This window comes from Pseudophryne corroboree, chromosome 6 (genome assembly GCF_028390025.1).
Source record: "Pseudophryne corroboree isolate aPseCor3 chromosome 6, aPseCor3.hap2, whole genome shotgun sequence".
Taxonomy (NCBI): Eukaryota; Metazoa; Chordata; class Amphibia; order Anura; family Myobatrachidae; genus Pseudophryne; species Pseudophryne corroboree.
Window position 1 is genome coordinate 529,140,742 of NC_086449.1, and position 16,856 is coordinate 529,157,597.

General features: G+C 44.0%; 1 protein-coding gene across 4 annotated transcripts in view; it reads right to left on the minus strand.

The window, feature by feature from the left end:
• Positions 1-4,974: 4,974 nt before the first annotated feature.
• SRGAP1 (SLIT-ROBO Rho GTPase activating protein 1) overlaps positions 4,975-16,856 on the minus strand; it is a 291,433-nt gene continuing 279,551 nt past the window's right edge. For 2 of the 4 annotated variants that reach the window (XM_063927573.1, XM_063927575.1), the window contains exons 19-22: positions 13,967-14,147; positions 13,745-13,879; positions 6,707-7,040; positions 4,976-6,005 (exon numbers count right to left, since the gene is read on the minus strand). In XM_063927573.1, the coding sequence (XP_063783643.1) occupies positions 5,628-6,005; positions 6,707-7,040; positions 13,745-13,879; positions 13,967-14,147 (1,028 nt within the window). In that variant the 3' untranslated portion in view covers positions 4,976-5,627. Of the gene's footprint in view, positions 6,009-6,706; positions 7,041-13,744; positions 13,880-13,966; positions 14,148-16,856 lie in introns of all 4 variants that reach the window. The other 2 variants (XM_063927572.1, XM_063927574.1) reach the window with 2 other exon arrangements.

Sequence of the window (16,856 nt, forward strand, 5' to 3'; positions counted from 1 at the left end):
AAAAAGCTGCGCATTCAATACACTTTCCTTTAAAATGCTTTAAGTCCTTGATTGATATCCTAGGTCCCGTTTTCTATGCGATGTACGCTGCCGCTTCCTCCTTTAGGGAATAGAACCACTAATCCCAATGTGCATGTAGTAAGAGAAGAATGGAGGGCGCAGGTATAAATACACAGGTTCACAATTCCATTTATTTTGAACATATGCTCACATACATCTTGGTTTAAAACGGTGCACTCAGTCCTCCGGTCTATCCAGCATCGGACCCGCTTTCACCCGTCGATGAATCTCCTTCTACTGCAGGGATCACGGATACCGTCTGCTCCCTCCACCGGGACCAGGATCAGTTTCAGACCATCTGTCCTTTGCTCCACAGGCCACGCCCAACGCGTTTCGTCAATGGACTTCGTCAGGGGGTCTATATATATATATATAGACTTCAGGATAGCCTCCTGCTTTCTATCAGCAGATTCCTTCAGGGCGGCCGTATCCGGAGACGGTAGTGCCACCTTCTTTGACAAGCGTGTGAGCGCTTTATCCACCCTAGGGGATGTTTCCCAACGTGACCTATCCTCTGGCGGGAAAGGGTACGCCATTAGTAACCTCTTAGAAATTACCAGTTTCTTATCAGGGGAAGCCCACGCTTCTTCACACACTTCATTTAATTCCTCAGATGGAGGAAAAACAACTGGTAGTTTTTTCTCTCCAAACATAATACCCTTTTTTGTGGTACCAGGGGTAACATCAGAAATGTGCAACACATTTTTCATTGCCTCAGTCATGTAACGTGTGGCCCTATTGGAAGTTACATTAGTCTCATCGTCGTCGACACTGGAGTCAGTATCCGTGTCGACATCTGTGTCTGCCATCTGAGGTAGCGGGCGTTTTAGAGCCCCTGATGGCTTTTGAGACGCCTGGGCAGGCACAGGCTGAGAAGCCGGCTGTCCCACATTTGGTATGTCGTCAAACCTTTTATGCAAGAAGTCGACACTGTCGCGTAATTCCTTCCACAGAACCATCCACTCAGGTGTCGACCCCGCAGGGGGTGACATCACATTTATCGGCATCTGTTCCGCCTCCACATAAGCCTCCTCATCAAACATGTCGACACAGCCGTACCGACACACCACATACACACAGGGAATGCTCTGACAGAGGACAGGACCCCACAAAGCCCTTTGGGGAGACAGAGAGAGAGTATGCCAGCACACACCAGAGCGCTATATAACACAGGGATCCCACTATAAATGAGTGTTTTTCCCTTATAGCTGCTTATATTATATATACTGCGCCTAAATTTAGTGCCCCCCCTCTCTTTTTTACCCTTATGTAGCTTGACACTGCAGGGGAGAGCCAGGGAGCGTCCTTCCAGCGGAGCTGTGAGGGAAAAATGGCGCCAGTGTGCTGAGGGAGATGGCCCCGCCCCTTTTCCGGCGGACTTCTCCCGCTTTTTCTGGAATTCTGGCATGGGTATTTTTACACCTATATAGCCTTCCTGACTATATATGGTGTAGATCTGCCAGCCAAGGTGTCTTATATTGCCCTCAGGGCGCCCCCCCCCAGCGCCCTGCACCCATCAGTGACCGGAGTGTGAGGTGTGCATGAGGAACAATGGCGCACAGCTGCAGTGCTGTGCGCTACCTTGTTGAAGACAGAAGTCTTCTGCCGCCGATTTTCAGGAACACTTCTTGCTTCTGGCTCTGTAAGGGGGCCGGCGGCGCGGCTCCGGGACCGAACATCGAGGTCGGGTCCTGTGGTCGATCCCTCTGGAGCTAATGGTGTCCAGTAGCCTAAGAAGCCCAAGCTACCACCAGTTAGGTAGGTTCGCTTCTTCTCCCCTTAGTCCCTCGCTGCAGTGAGTCTGTTGCCAGCAGATCTCACTGTAAAATAAAAAACCTAAAATATACTTTCTTTCTAGGAGCTCAGGAGAGCCCCTAGTGTGCATCCAGCTCAGCCGGGCACAAGATTCTAACTGAAGTCTGGAGGAGGGTCATAGTGGGAGGAGCCAGTGCACACCAGTAGTCTAAAGCTTTCTTTTAGTTGTGCCCAGTCTCCTGCGGAGCCGCTATTCCCCATGGTCCTTACGGAGTCCCAGCATCCACTTAGGACGTCAGAGAAAAGTAGCTCCACCACTGGATCATTTAAAATGTGTCAATGAGTAATGAATATGCCCGTGTACCTGCTAGGTGACCTGGAAAACATGAACTGTTTGGGGTCCTTGAGGACAAAGTTTGGGAACCACTGATATAGAGGGCTTGTGTGTTGCAGATATTTTGCAATTACTTACGGATTTAAAAATAAATAAAGTCTTTTAAAGTGGAGTCAACATTTTGGTGAAAACATTTTTACATAACTAGGTGTAAAATTAACAATGGGCACAGAACAATGGACAATTTGTTAACAAAAAGGGGTTTATTAACTTTACAGTGGCTTTGTGAAGCAGTTGCTTATCAGAGTGTTTACCTGCAGAATTTAAACCATCAATATTATTAAATGCAAAGCACACCTAGTTTTTCCGTTAATAGTATTGCTGTTTTAAATTGTGCAGGCAAAACATAAATAGTAAATAAACCCCTAAACGATCACATATTAAGTGTGAAAGGCAATGAAAATCAGACAATGACTGACGGAACTAAATTCTTTATTATAAAGAAAAACTACAGAGGAACAAACCTGGATGGATGTTGAAGCCTGTAATGGTACATGCCAAAATGTACAGTACTATACATAAAAGTGCATCATCACAACAGATTAACAGTACAGGTTTTTTTTGTATTTCTTAAATGAAATTTATACAATTTTTTTAGTCATGTTTTCTTTCTTTTTTAATGGAACTGAATGCAATGGTAACGTAATACGTAGAGTAAAAAGTTGAAGTTCCTCTAAAAATGTAAAGGCACTTTCACATGTACATACTACAGATGTACACCAACACAAATAGTTAACAGTCAACAAAAAAAATTGCTAGCAGTAGTGTAATTGGAACTGACAGTTAAAGGACAATGTGGACAGCTGACTGTGCAGGAGTTACCTCGGTGCTAGAAGTAACTCCTCATAGGCCTCACTAGTAACATCTACAGCTCCTCTGACTGTACACATCCACCTACAGTACTCCAAATATCTAGAACCATCAAACTACACACGTAACTGGCAGCACACTCACAAAATGCACTGCTTCTACTATATTCTAGTACTACGCTAATTCTAATAAGTACTATGCAGCCTATAACAATTACTTTAGTATATATTTTATCAATTGTTTAAAAACATGTATTTAACCCTACAATGTTACACAGACCATAAGAAAAACAGTACCCAGGCTAGTCCTGTGCTTGAACGACAGTAGATAATTCCAGTTTGCTCCTATGAGTTCCAAGGCCCATATATGAATATACAAGGACACTGCTGTGTAGAGAGGGTCCATCTTACTCACAGAGCTCCTGGACTCAGCGTCCAATGGCTCGTGGCTGCAGTGAGGAAGTATACAACATGTAGACAAATGCCTGCCTTCTCAGTAATGGAAGCTGAGCAGTGCTAGTGGACTTTTACCTCTTGGTCCTAAAAGTATTATTACAGTAATGTTAATAAAATACAAGACTATCAAAGCGAAGCCAACACAGTTTTTTTTTCAATTGTCCTACTTTTAAAATATGGGAGGGCTGTTCACATCTTAAAATAATTCTCCCAAATGTACATTAAATAAAAGAAAAAAAAAATGGGAAAACAGGTTTCATTTGTAGATTTAAAATAAGTGGAACAGTCTATAGATAGTATCCAAGTATAATCCCAAATGCATTGTCAGAAAGGTCAGCCGTCTCTACTATGCTTATCTGGGCCAATGCATCCAGATTTATTCAACTAGAACTAAAATCAGATTTCTGCCATAAATGGATTAACTAGAACCTACAAAAACATATAATAAAAAAACAGTCTCATAGGCAATAAGGTGGCTGTAAATTAGTATATACAAAACATATATACAACTAAATGAATTATTAAAAATAAAGCAATAAGTACCAGCATATGTCTTTGGCCTAGCATATAAAACAAAACAAGTGAGGTTTTAGGCCTAAGCTACACAGCAATGTTAAATAGATTGTGCAGTTTGTATATTTGAAAAATATGGTCAATTATACCCCATATGTGAAGACAACTATACCCATACAATATTAGTATATTAATAGACTTTTACAGGCAGATAAAAAAAGGAAATAATTGCATCAGTAAGAGATGTCTGTGGACTTTCTATATGATAAAATAATTAATGTCTGGTATAACCACCTCCTGCAATGACAGGACTGGTATTAACACTGTACTAGCATTGTATAAACATCCAATCATGTCTGCTGTGCTTATTGCTCAACATACATCATCTTACTGAAGTGTTCTGGGTTTGGTCAGTGTATAACCGGACCAATTGTGCAGCTGAGAACAAGATGGACCTCCAGGCACTATTGTATGGGGGTCAGTATGCTGGGTCGTAGTCTTATTTTCCAGCTGTTTGCGAGCTGCATTAGAAAGAAAATCACTTTAAATATACTATGTAATTATAGCAGCTGACCGCCCTTAAGCTTTAATGGCATTCACATACACATGACTAATTGTAACGGCTTATAAGAAATCCAGCTACACACGAGTAATTCTGTATAGCAATACATAGTCCATCGCGCTTTATAGTGTGCATGTGCAAAACATTGTTTTTTATTTATATATATATATATATATAGGAAACGCAGGTCCGGCACTCCATGCTTGAATCAGCAGCTGCGGCGGTGCCCTCACAGAGAAACGATATATTTTGCAGAGGTGCGGCACTCATACCAAATAACAAGACATCAGAGGCGTAAAAGCTTATGCATCAACGTTTCAATATGTCCTGAAGACAATATGTAAATATTGAAACGTTGATGCATAAGCTTTTACGCCTCTGATGTCTTGTTATTTGGTATGAGTGCCGCACCTCTGCAATATATATATATATATATATATATATATATATATATATATATATATATATATATATATATATATATAAAATTCACGCACATTTCAACCTACAGAATCTTAAGAACCGTTATGCAGTGCATCCTATACACAACTGACCCTTCTACCTATTAGATAGCATTGGGGAGATATACAGTCGGGTACTTCGGTTCAAGGCATATGTGTTTGGGATCTACCATAGGTTTCTTAGAGTGTAAAGAGCAAGCAGCAAGGCCTCGAAGGAATGTAACTTAAGCATTCTATTAAACTACTGCTATCAGGCTACTCTGCAAACCAAATAGGCCTTGTTTTCCATATTGATCCTTGACTCACTATGAGTTGTAGAGATTAGATAAGATTTATGGAAAATAGATAAATCTATATAAGTGGGAAGCCATTTGTGATCTGTTGCAAACTATACAACTTGTGCAGCATCAAATCTTCAAGTAATAGCTATGTGTTTCTACTGTTGTAAACACCATATAATACTATCCAGTTTGTTTTAATACAGGTCTTAGTGTAGTTAACAGGTGTTTAATATCAGTTCCTGTAAAACCATGGCATCTCCAATTATTAACCTACTACTCATATCACGGCAGCAGTTTCTTCCCCATATTATCCAAAGCATGGTATGATGCATAACATTACATTGTGCATGATTTATCTGCTGCCCCTTGAGAAGTTTGCGGTGGTCCTATGCCAGGATTAGTTTTAGGAAGGACAATAGGTTTTGGCCGTAAAGCTGGAGGCTTTAACTGAACTCCCATTCTAGGCGTCACCATGGGCTTAAACGTACTCATTGTGTCAGTAGAAGTACTAGTACTGCGCCGGATTTGTGGCTCTGTGTTCTTAAATATAATGTTATGGAGAGGACTCCGTGATTCTGTCGATGTTGCTGGGGTTGTAGAGTTCTTTATTTGTTCCAGTGTATCCAGGACTACATCTGGGGCATGCTTTGCAGAACTTTGTCGTTCAAGCTCACGAAGCTCATTCAGGGCAGAGTTCATGGTATCCTCTATATCCTGCTTAAGACACAACACAGTAAGACTAGATCACAGTCCTATACACAACTATCATCAATAATCTAACCCTACCCACAAATAAAGTAGATATCTACTATAAAGTAGCTTTCCATGAATAAGGACATTAACAAAAGAAAGCAATTATTGTTTGCATATATAAATATTAGATTTCAAACACTGAAAATATGAATAATCTCTTTCCACAGAAAGTATGTCTGTATCTACCTTTGGCAGAGGACCAGTCAGTCTAGTCAGCCGTGGCACGGATAGTATTACATTTGATATCTTCACTTAATCAATATATTTTAAATCTCAAACCAGATGAACAGTACCGACCATATTTTTGACCCTACAAGATACTTAGGTATATGAAAAAAATGTAAGCAGTTAGCAAGGGAAGTGGTATCTAATGGGACACTGCTGCCCTGTTGAATACATCCTTTCTATCACTCATGCCACACTTACCTGAATCTGGTCTATCCTTTTAATACACGCATGGAGGCATCTTATTCAGGGATCAGGTTGGATGGCAGTGAGTATTTAGGGAACACACCAGTTTCAGGTAAAGTGGAAAGCATGGTAGCAGTGTTGTAGGGTTCCATTGCTACAGGAAACTTTTGTTTACACATTTTTGGGGACAACAAAATGATAGCTTAGGGTTTTTTGTCATTCCCAAAATATATTTATTTCCCTTTACATACCTGAGCAATACTCTCTGGATCAAGGGGCTTGTGGTCATTAAAGTTTGTGTATTGTCCTGATGATGTAGACCTTCGTATAGGAGGACTATCTATCTTTTTTAGGGAATCATGCCTGCTTATGTTGGTCAGACTTCCATGGCCTGGTTTCCGTCTACGTTCAGGACTGTCAGTGTTAAGGTTACGATTCTGTAAAAGAGCCCGTGGGCTGCAATGACTTAAAACAGAAGATCCAATTTCCATTGAAGTATTGTTCTGAGGGTGGACCGGGCAGTGGATGTCACTGGTCCTGCCTGAACGACGAGAAGGAGGTGGTGGATCAGCTCTGCGTCTATGTCTGTAATAATAATAATAATATTAGATTGTGAGCTATCACACGCAGAGCCCTATTCCCACATGTCCTACTATACATATCAACAGCATAACTACTGATGCTAGTGGACAGGGGAAAGGATGGCTCTGTAAGGTGAGTCAAATCTCTTAAATCATATAACAATGATAATATAAAATGAATATAAAAGTTATATCATCAAGATATAAAACTGCTTTAGAATAGAATCATAATGTATTATATAAAAATGCTGTAAATAATAAGGTTTAAATCTGAGTAGGTACATAGGTAGCAAGCAATTGTTTAAATGAACCGTACAAAGAATAAATATACACATGCCGTGCACAAAGCTGGAATAAACATGAAATGTGCATAAATTAAGTATTGGGGTATCTAAGTGAGCTATATAGATAAAATAATACTTATCAGTCTGTCCTAAGGCAATGAGGTAGGTTATTACCAATCGATGGGAAGTTGGAGAAGGGCTCAGCCAGTGTAACCGGACTGAGTAGACTTTTCCTGCAGCCTGTGCGGGGAACTTTCTGTATATTATTTTTATCTATATGGAGCTATTATAGCTCAGTTAGGTAATCCAATACAATTATTCTATATGCTTTATATGGTTGATTTTAGCAACTGCTCACTCTACATGTGTACAGTTTTATTGCATGTCATAATTTCTGCATTGTACAATGTGACTATGTGTGTGTACATATAGCTGCTGTGTGACCTCCATTTCGTGTATCTCACTCAGATTGCTATCCCTATATTCTTTAACCTGAGGGGGCTAAGTGAGTCAGGTGTATCATTTAATATAGGTAGTTCACAGGATATACTCAGTGTGTATTTTTCTCTGTGATTTTTAGTCACCATATACCTCTTGAATTCCCTGTTTGTGCTGATACACTGCACAGGGGGTTCTTGTCAGGTATTGTGCTGCTGATATTGTACTGTGTTGCCTTGCATCGAGCTTTCGGATATGTCAGCTACAAAGGGCAATGGTGCTGGGGCTGATCCCACATTGCGTGGTGGTGACGCTGCAGACACATTTGAGGAAAACATAGCAACTGAGGGTTAAGGTTCTGGGGGATCCTTACCCCCAAGTGGGACTGTAGCAATGGGGGTTCAAAATGACCCACCTTGGGCTACCTTCTCCACGCTATTGAATACGCTGGTAACTAGACTAACGCTCCCTATGGGACCTCCTGTGCTGGTACAATCGCTTATGGTCCCCGCAGTTAACCCGCCATGGGCAGATCAACTGTCCGCTCAGTTACAGCAATTGAACCAATCACTGACTACTCAGAAGTCTAACCCTCGCCCACCTAAGACCAAGGGGTCCTTTAAGTGGGCCATTACTACCTCACAATCCACCAACGTCACAGACACCTCATCTGATGAGGATGGCGTTTATACTGACCCCACAGATTTTGATCCTGACGCTTCTGATGGGGAATCTGTTTCACAGGTGGATGTTCCTGACTTGTTGGAGGCTATCAGGCTCATTCTTCAAATTACTGATGACCCGGAGCCTCATGCTGCCCCTAAGAAACCGGACAGGTTTAAACGTCAGAAAGTGGTTAAACAAGTTTTACCTCATTCTGACCATTTAGTTGACATACGTCAGCTCGCTGCCCCCTCGCATCAGAGCCAAGTAAAAATTGGGAAACACCCCTGCCAGTGGATTCGCAAGTGGCGCGGCTAGTGGTATCCTCCGCTCTGCCGGTAACGAAGAACCGACAGATAAGCGTGTGGAGGGTTGTTTAAAGGCAATTTACACCCTAACTAGTGCTGTGCATAGGCCCACCATTGCAGCGACATGGGCTGCAGAGGCTGTTGAAGCATGGGCTCAAGAGCTGGAGGCGGAGTTGCCTTCCAACGCTTCTGATCATGCTAGACAATGTCTGTCTTATATTGTCACAGCTTCTCATTACATTAAGGAGGCAGCTTCTGATGCCAGTATTCTGGTGGCCAAGGCTTCTATGTCCATTTTTGGCTCGCCAAATTCTTTGGTCACGGTCCTGGTCTGTGGACATGTACTCTAAGAAAACCCTGGAGGTACTCCCTTTTAAGGGAGACATTATTTTCGGAGAAGACCTCAACAAGATAGTGGCTGACTTAGCTTCTGCTTAAACAGCATGTCTACCTACTATTACTCCTTCGGTGCCGAAGGCCAAGAGTACTCCCTTTCGTCCTTCAGGGAAAGCAAAAAGCCAGGCGTACCCAAAACAGGTTCGCACTTCCAAACCCAATAAGCCCAAACCGGCCTGGGCTGCCAGTCAGCCTTCTTCCAAAACTGACAAGCCTGCCGCATGACGGGGCGGGCCTCCCTCTGGGGGATCCCAGGGTGGGAGGCCGACTTCTAGGGTATACCCAGGAATGGTTGAGGACCACTTCCGATGTCTGGGTACGGGTAATAGTCACTCTAGGTTACGCCATATCCTTCAAGAATCGCCCCCCCCTCATCGATTTTGCCTGACAGACGTCCCTTCGGATCAGGTGAAGGTAAAAACTCTTCATTCGGTGGTATAGTCTTACCTGGACACATGAGTGGTAGTACAGGTGCCTCTGGCTCAAAGAGGCAAGGGGTACTATTCACCGCTGTTCCTAGTCCCGAAACCGAATGGGTGCTCCCGGCCCATTCTCAACCTCAAGTCCTTGAACAAATTTGTGAGGGTCGCCAAGTTTTGTATGGAAACTCTTTGCTCTATTGTTCTGGCCTTGGAACCTGGGAATTATATGGTCTCCCTGGGCATACAGGATGCTTACCTGCATTTTCCCATTGCAGTGTCGCATCAGCAGTACCTGAGATTTGCGGTTGGCTACCTCCATTACCAATTTCGGGCGTTACCTTTTTGGTTTGACCACAGCTCCGCGAGTCTTCACCAAGGTCATGGCGGTAATGACGGCTGTACTCCGCCGTCAAGGTGTCAGGATCCTACCGTACCTGGACGACTTGTTGATCCTGGCAAATTCCCCAGAAATTCTCCTATGCCATCTGGATCTGACTATTCAGTTTCTGCAAGCCCACGGGTGGCTCATCAACTGGAAGAAATCTTCCCTGGACCCTGCTCAGAGCATGGTGCACCTGGGGGGCGTTGTTGGACACTCACAATCAGCGGTTGTTCTTGTCTCAGGAGAAAGTCCTGAAGCTTCAGGACAGGATTTGATGCTTCCTATCTCGTCCGCAAGTGTCAATACATTCGGCAATGCGAGTGCTAGGTCTCATGGTGTCGGCTTTCGACATGGTGGAGTACGCTCAATTCCATTCCCGCCCTCTGCAGAAGCTGATTCTTGCCAAATGGGATGGCCTGCCTCACCGGATCAGTTCTCAAATGATCTCCTCGTCTCCGGAGGTCCGTCTGTAACTGAGCTGGTGGCTTCAGGACCAACGATTGAGCAGGGGTCGTCCCTTCTGGATCTCCAACTGGGTCCTTCTGACGATGGATGCCAGTCTGAGAGGTTGGGGCGTGGTGTTGGAGCAACACTCCCTTCAGGGTCGGTGGATCAAGGGAGGAGTCTCTCCTCCCGATAAACATTCTGTAATTGCGTGCGGTGTTCAACTCATCGAACTTGGCCCAGCATTTAATACAGAACAGACCTGTTCAAGTACAGTCGGACAACGCCACCATGGTGACGTACATCAATCATTAAGGCGGCACTCGAAGCCACATGGCAATGAGGGCAGTATCACGGATTCTTCAGTGGGCGGAACGCCATCTGCCAGCCATATCGGCAGTGTTCATTCCGGGGTCCTAAACTGGGAAGCAGACTTTCTCAGTCGTCAGGACGCACACGCCGGAGAGTGGAGCCTCCATCCAGAAATGTTTCAACTCCTCGTGGACAAGTGGGGCCTTCCAGATGTGGACCTGATGGCATCTTGACACAATCGCAAGATTCCGGTCTTCAGAGCAAGGACAAGGGATCCTCAAGCAGCGTTCGTGGACGCACTGGCAATTCCATGGAACTTTAGGCTGCCATACGTGTTCCCTCCGGTGTCACTCCTGCCCAGAATAATAAGGAAGTTCAAGCAAGAAGGAGGAATCCTACTTCTGATCGCTCCAGCGTGGCCCAGACGGCATTGGTTCTCAGACCTTCAGGGTCTTTCGATAGAGCGACCCCTTCTACTTCCGCAGCGCCCAGATCTCCTCGTTCAGGGCCCCTGTGTATATCAGGATTTAGCCCAGTTGGCTTTGACAGAGTGGCTCTTGAAGCTTCCGTCTTGAGGGCCAAAGGATTTTCTGAGGCGGTCATTCAAACCATGTTGAAGGCCCGGAAACCGACCTCTACTCGGATTTATCATAGGGTCTGGAATTCTTACTTTGCTTGATGCGCATCTAACAATCATGACGCTTACAAGTTTAGTACGGCCAACCTTTTGGCCTTTCTACAACAGGGCCTGGACTTGGGCCTTCGTCTGGCCTCCATCAAGGTTCATATTTCTGCCTTGTCGGTTTGGTTCCAGAGAAAAATTGCAACTTTACCTGATGTTCATACATTCACTCAGGGTGTGTTGCGGATTCAACCTCCTTACGTCCCACCTGTGGCTCCTTGGGACTTGTCGGTGGTTCTGGAGGCGTTGCAAGGGTCTCCGTTTGAGCCTCTTGAATCGGCAGACCTTAAGTGGCTTTCTCTTAAGGTGATGTTTCTGCTGGCTATTGCCTCTGCCAGACGGGTGTCGGATTTGGGTGCCTTGTCCTGGAAGTCACCATATCTGATTTTTCACTGTGACCGGGCGGCTCTTAGGACACGTCCCGGGTAACTACCTAAGGTGGTGTCTTCTTTACACCTTAATCAGGAGATTGTGGTTCCGGCCTTTGCCTCTCCTGAATTGTCTTCCAAAGAGCGGTCTTTGGATGTGGTACGGGCTCTCCGTATCTATGTGAAGTGGACAGCTCCTATCAGGCAGTCCGGTGATTGCACATGCTTATGTACAGGCTGGACGTCCAGCTCCTGTTACTATTAAGGCCCATTCTACTCGGTCTGTTGGACCTTCTTGGGCGGCCCGCCGTGGTGCGATCCTTGAACACTTGTGCAAGGCGGCTACGTGGTTCTCAGTGAACACGTTCATAAGGTTCTATGCCTTCAATACTTCCGCCTCCCAGGATGCTTCCTTTGGACGCCGGGTTCTTGTGCCCGCTACAGTGTGTCCCCTCCCATAAGGAACTGCTTTAGGACATCCCCAATGTAATTCCCTGTGGAGCCCAGTGTACCCCGCAGCAGAAAAGGAGATTTATGGTAAGAACTTACCGTTGTTAAATCTCTTTCTGCGAGGTACACTGGGCTCCACAGGGCGCCCACCCTGACGCACTTAGCTTCTTTGGGTTGGTATGGCATTAGCCGCGACACTTTCTCCTGTCGTGAGAATGTGGTGTATGTGGCTACTAACAGTTGTCGTCTCTTTTGCCTGCTACTGCATTGGACTGGTTAACAAAAACCGAGTTCCTATGCACAGAGGCGGGGTTATAGAGGAGGCGGCGCTATGCATTCTGGGAAGAAGGTCAAAGCTTTGAGACTGTTGGTGCCTCGGATCAAGATCCTACTCTACACCCCAATGTCATTCCCTCTGGAGCCCAGTGTACCTCGCAGAAAGATTTAACAACGGTAAGTTCTTACCATAAATCTAGTTATTCTTAAGCCATTTTTTATAGCTTAATACTATAACTTCTATATTTAATTTATGTTATAATTGGCATATGATTTAATGATTTGACTCGCCTTATGGCGCCATCCTTGCCACTCACATCTGCAATTTCTATGGGCGACCGTACTGGACTGGAAGCTCCTATGTGATCTCATTTCTCTACTCATTCCTTACTAAAGTTTATTTATATATTCTCGCTTTTCCATTGTTAGTTCCACCACACTTGATATTTTAAAAGGTAGCGCCAATGTTCTTCTCTCCCACTTCTTTACAATTATCCCTTGCCCTTCCTCCCTGGCCTCCTGTCGTACTTCAGTGGCCTGGTCCTGTTTGCTCCATCATAGTTCTGTGGCACAGGCTCAACTTGGACTAATTTTCTCTCTATTCTGTCCCCTCACTTCTGCTGTCTCTTCAAGCTAAAGTGAGATGTAACACGCCGCACTGTATCTAGTTACTGTGCTATTTGTAGCTGTATGTTACTGTGTAACATTCTTATTGAAATTCAATGTTCAGTTTTGCTATATGACCTTTGTACAGAACTGCAGACCCTTTGTGGTGTCATACAAATATTATTACAATAGCAATACAAGGCTTTGTTACTAATAATACAGCCATCATGTTAAAATGTACTATGTAAAATTTTTTTTATGTTTTTTATTATTCAAATATTTCACACAATGGTATGGAGAATATTGGCAGTGTCATCACTTTGTAGGTAATTGGATAACCTCTGTTAGGCAACATTTAGTTTCGTCTCTATGCATTGACAATAACTATTTAAACTACTGTTTATTGCAAAATGTATAGAGAACGACAGATATCACAAAGTTCACATGTAACTTTTAATATTACGTAATGTTTTTTCAAAAAGGCTTATTTACTAACCCTTGGAAATAAAGTGGAGAGAGATAAAATACTAACCAACCAGTTCTTAATTATCATTTTTCAAACACAGCCTGTAACATGGCAGATAGGAGCTGATTGGCTGGTACATTATCTCTGCAATTTCTCTCTCTTCAAGGAATAGTAAATAGACCCATTAATCTGTTGACAATCTAGGGCTCACCTTCCCAGATACAGATCAGGGTTCCGCTCGGTGGGTGAGTTTATATCCTTCAACGATAACTTGTCTTCATTGACTGGGCCACTGCTGGCTTCACTATCGGCCTTCTGGCTGAGGGAATCGGAAAATGCATCATCCCTAAAAATATCAACAAACAATGTGTGTGATACAGATTTGTGGTTGCGGTCAGATGTTTTCGTTATCATGTTGATTAATACAACTTACATATCCTGTACCACAATGTACTGGTGGGGTACCAGGCCATCAATCCCGTTGTGTCTCCCTTCCCACCAGTCTTCAGATGCACGGTGATACAGGAGAAGGGAAGCCCCCTTTTTAAAAGATAGCTCTCGAGCAGATCTTCCAATATAGTCAAACTTGGCTATGGCTTCAATTGGTTCACACTCTACAACCAAAAGGAAAAGACAATTCAAAACACAAACTACAAAATGGTGTTTAGAATCTGTTGATTAAGAAAAATGTGGTATCAAACAGAAGGAGAATATCCACGTTGGATATGGCCAATAGAATGCAAAAGAATTCAAATTCATATTGTTAGACAGGTTTAAAAAAAAAAAAAAATTGGGATAATAGGTTTGGAGTTGCAGCATTAAATATGATAAAAAGTTGTGCTCTTCATGCCAACACAACTAAAACAATGTGGCTACTTACTAAAATCTTGGAACATAGAACATACTGTAAACTGTCTTTCATTATAGCTTCTCAGTGCTGCTGATGCTGCAGTTTCCACCACAACGCACCACTTAGAATGCAAACCCTTTAATGTTGCTCTTTCCTTTCTGAGTGGGTGGGGAGGTCAAGACAAAAAAAAAAAAAAAAGAAATAACAAAACACTGCACTGTTTATGCACCAACTGGGTTTGCATTTTAAGGCTGTGTCCGACTAGCAGACAGTAAAATTAGATCAGTCCAGAAAGCACTAATACAGAAGGTTTCCAGTAAAGTATCCTGTCTCTTAATTTCATCTTAAATCGCTCATTTGTACGTTAATATAAGGCCTATGGCAGCTTTACGATACATACCCAAAAAAAAGACATGACAATAAAATAATACAATACTTTTCATAACTGTCTCATCTGTAAGTTTATTTACTTAGAAATTCTAATCCTTCAGAATATAAACATATAGGGGATATGCAATTGTTTGAAAAGTTAATTTGGTGTCTGTTTTTTCCTATCTAATAGGAAAAAAACAGACACCCAACTGACTTTTCAAACATTTGAATTCCCCCCATAGGGGGAGATTCAGTTAGCCGTGGTTCGTAGCATATGGCCTCTGCTCCTGGGTAAAGAGCTATTCAATTAGAGGCAGATATAATCGCATGACTAACCCCAAGGCAGCAGACACCTCCCTTATAGAGTAAAGGCCAGTACTCACTGGCAGATGTGGGGAGAGATGTGTGCTGAGCGAACCGCTCAGCACACATCTCTCCCCCCGCTCAGCACAGCGCGATGTGTGCGGAGCGTGCGGGGGGAGGCCAATCTAGCACCAGCGATAGCGATGCGCGGGGCTGCGCATCACTATCGCTGTGAGGGGTACACACGGAGTGATCGCTGCTTAAAATCTAAGCAATCTAGTCAGATTGCTTAGATTTTAAGCAGCGATCGCTCCGTGAGTACCCCCCTTTAGGCATCTCCAATGAGTCATTCAGAAAGAAATAAAAAAAGTTGAAACCAGATGATACAATTTAACATGATAATTTAATCATCATACAGCAACAGTATCAAATGTGTTAGGCAAGTATTAGTGGAGTACAGTATTAATGTGGAAATGTTTGAAGACAGACTTTGATCTGGACAAAGTATGGTACTATCGGCAATGAGAGAACAGAGGGTTTAGTCATAATCAGCCTGATGTTATTAGTGTACTTCACTAAAGGATTGGCATTTCTAAGTAAACAGACCTATAGATCAGGGGTGGGGAACCTCCAGGCCTGCGGGCCGTATAAGGGTTGCAAAGCCACTTTTTCGGCCCGCTGCTGTGTGTCAGGGAAGAAGAGCGCAGCATGCGCCTCTCCTGCCCCTTTGTGCTCAGTCCAGCGGCAGCGTCTCTCAGCTGTCAGGACAGGGAGGAGAGCGCAGCTATGTCCGGCGGCAGCAGCGTGTAGGATCTCAAACCAGCCGCCGGTTCGAGAGCCAATCAGAGCTGGCGGACCGGCAGCCAATCAGGAGCCGCCGCTGCCGGTCCAGCCGGTCCACGAGCTTTGATTGGCTCTCAAACTGGCTGCTGGTTTAAGATCCTACATGCCGCTGCCCGACATAGCCGCGTTCTCCTCCCTGACTGGCCCCTGACAGCTGAGGCACACCGCCACCGGATGGCGCATTAAGGGGTAGGAGAGGTGCACGCTGAGCTCTCCTCCCCGAACACACACACACACACACACACACACACACACACACACACACACACACACAGCAGCGGTGAGCAGCACAGTGGGGTGTGGTGGGGAGCATAGCATGTGTGGGGTAATATGTATCTGGCACTGTGGGGCATTTGTCTATCTGGCACTGTGGGGGATTTGTCTATCTGGCACTGTGGGGCATTTGTCTATCTGGCACCGTGGAGGCATATGTGTATCTGGCACTGTGGAGGCATATGTGTATCTGTCCCCATGGAGGCATATGTGTATCTGGCACCATGGAGGCATGCGTGTATCTGGCACTGCACTATTGGGGGCATATGTGTCTCACGTCCTATTTTAATTGGCCACACCCATTTTTCGCAGCGTGCCACTAAGGTGCAGGCTAATTTTTAAATTGACAATTTTTGTATGGACCCCGAAGGATTTTATAAATATCCAAATGGCCCTTGGTAGATAAAAGGTTCCCCACCCCTGCTATAGATGAAACAGTTCTGATACGTCCAATAATATGAAAGCACAAGATAATATATAATAAATGCAATATGACAGATATTAGTAATGACTGCAGAGATTACAGTAGGTTTATTTATAAGGTCGGGCATCCACTACTGTTTGATTTCAATTTGATCACAAGTTCAGGCACAAGTAAAACTGCATGTCAGACGCAAACTACGTGCAATGTATGCAAATACCCAGCGGGCTAACACACGGAAGAAACCTTCATCTCCTGTCC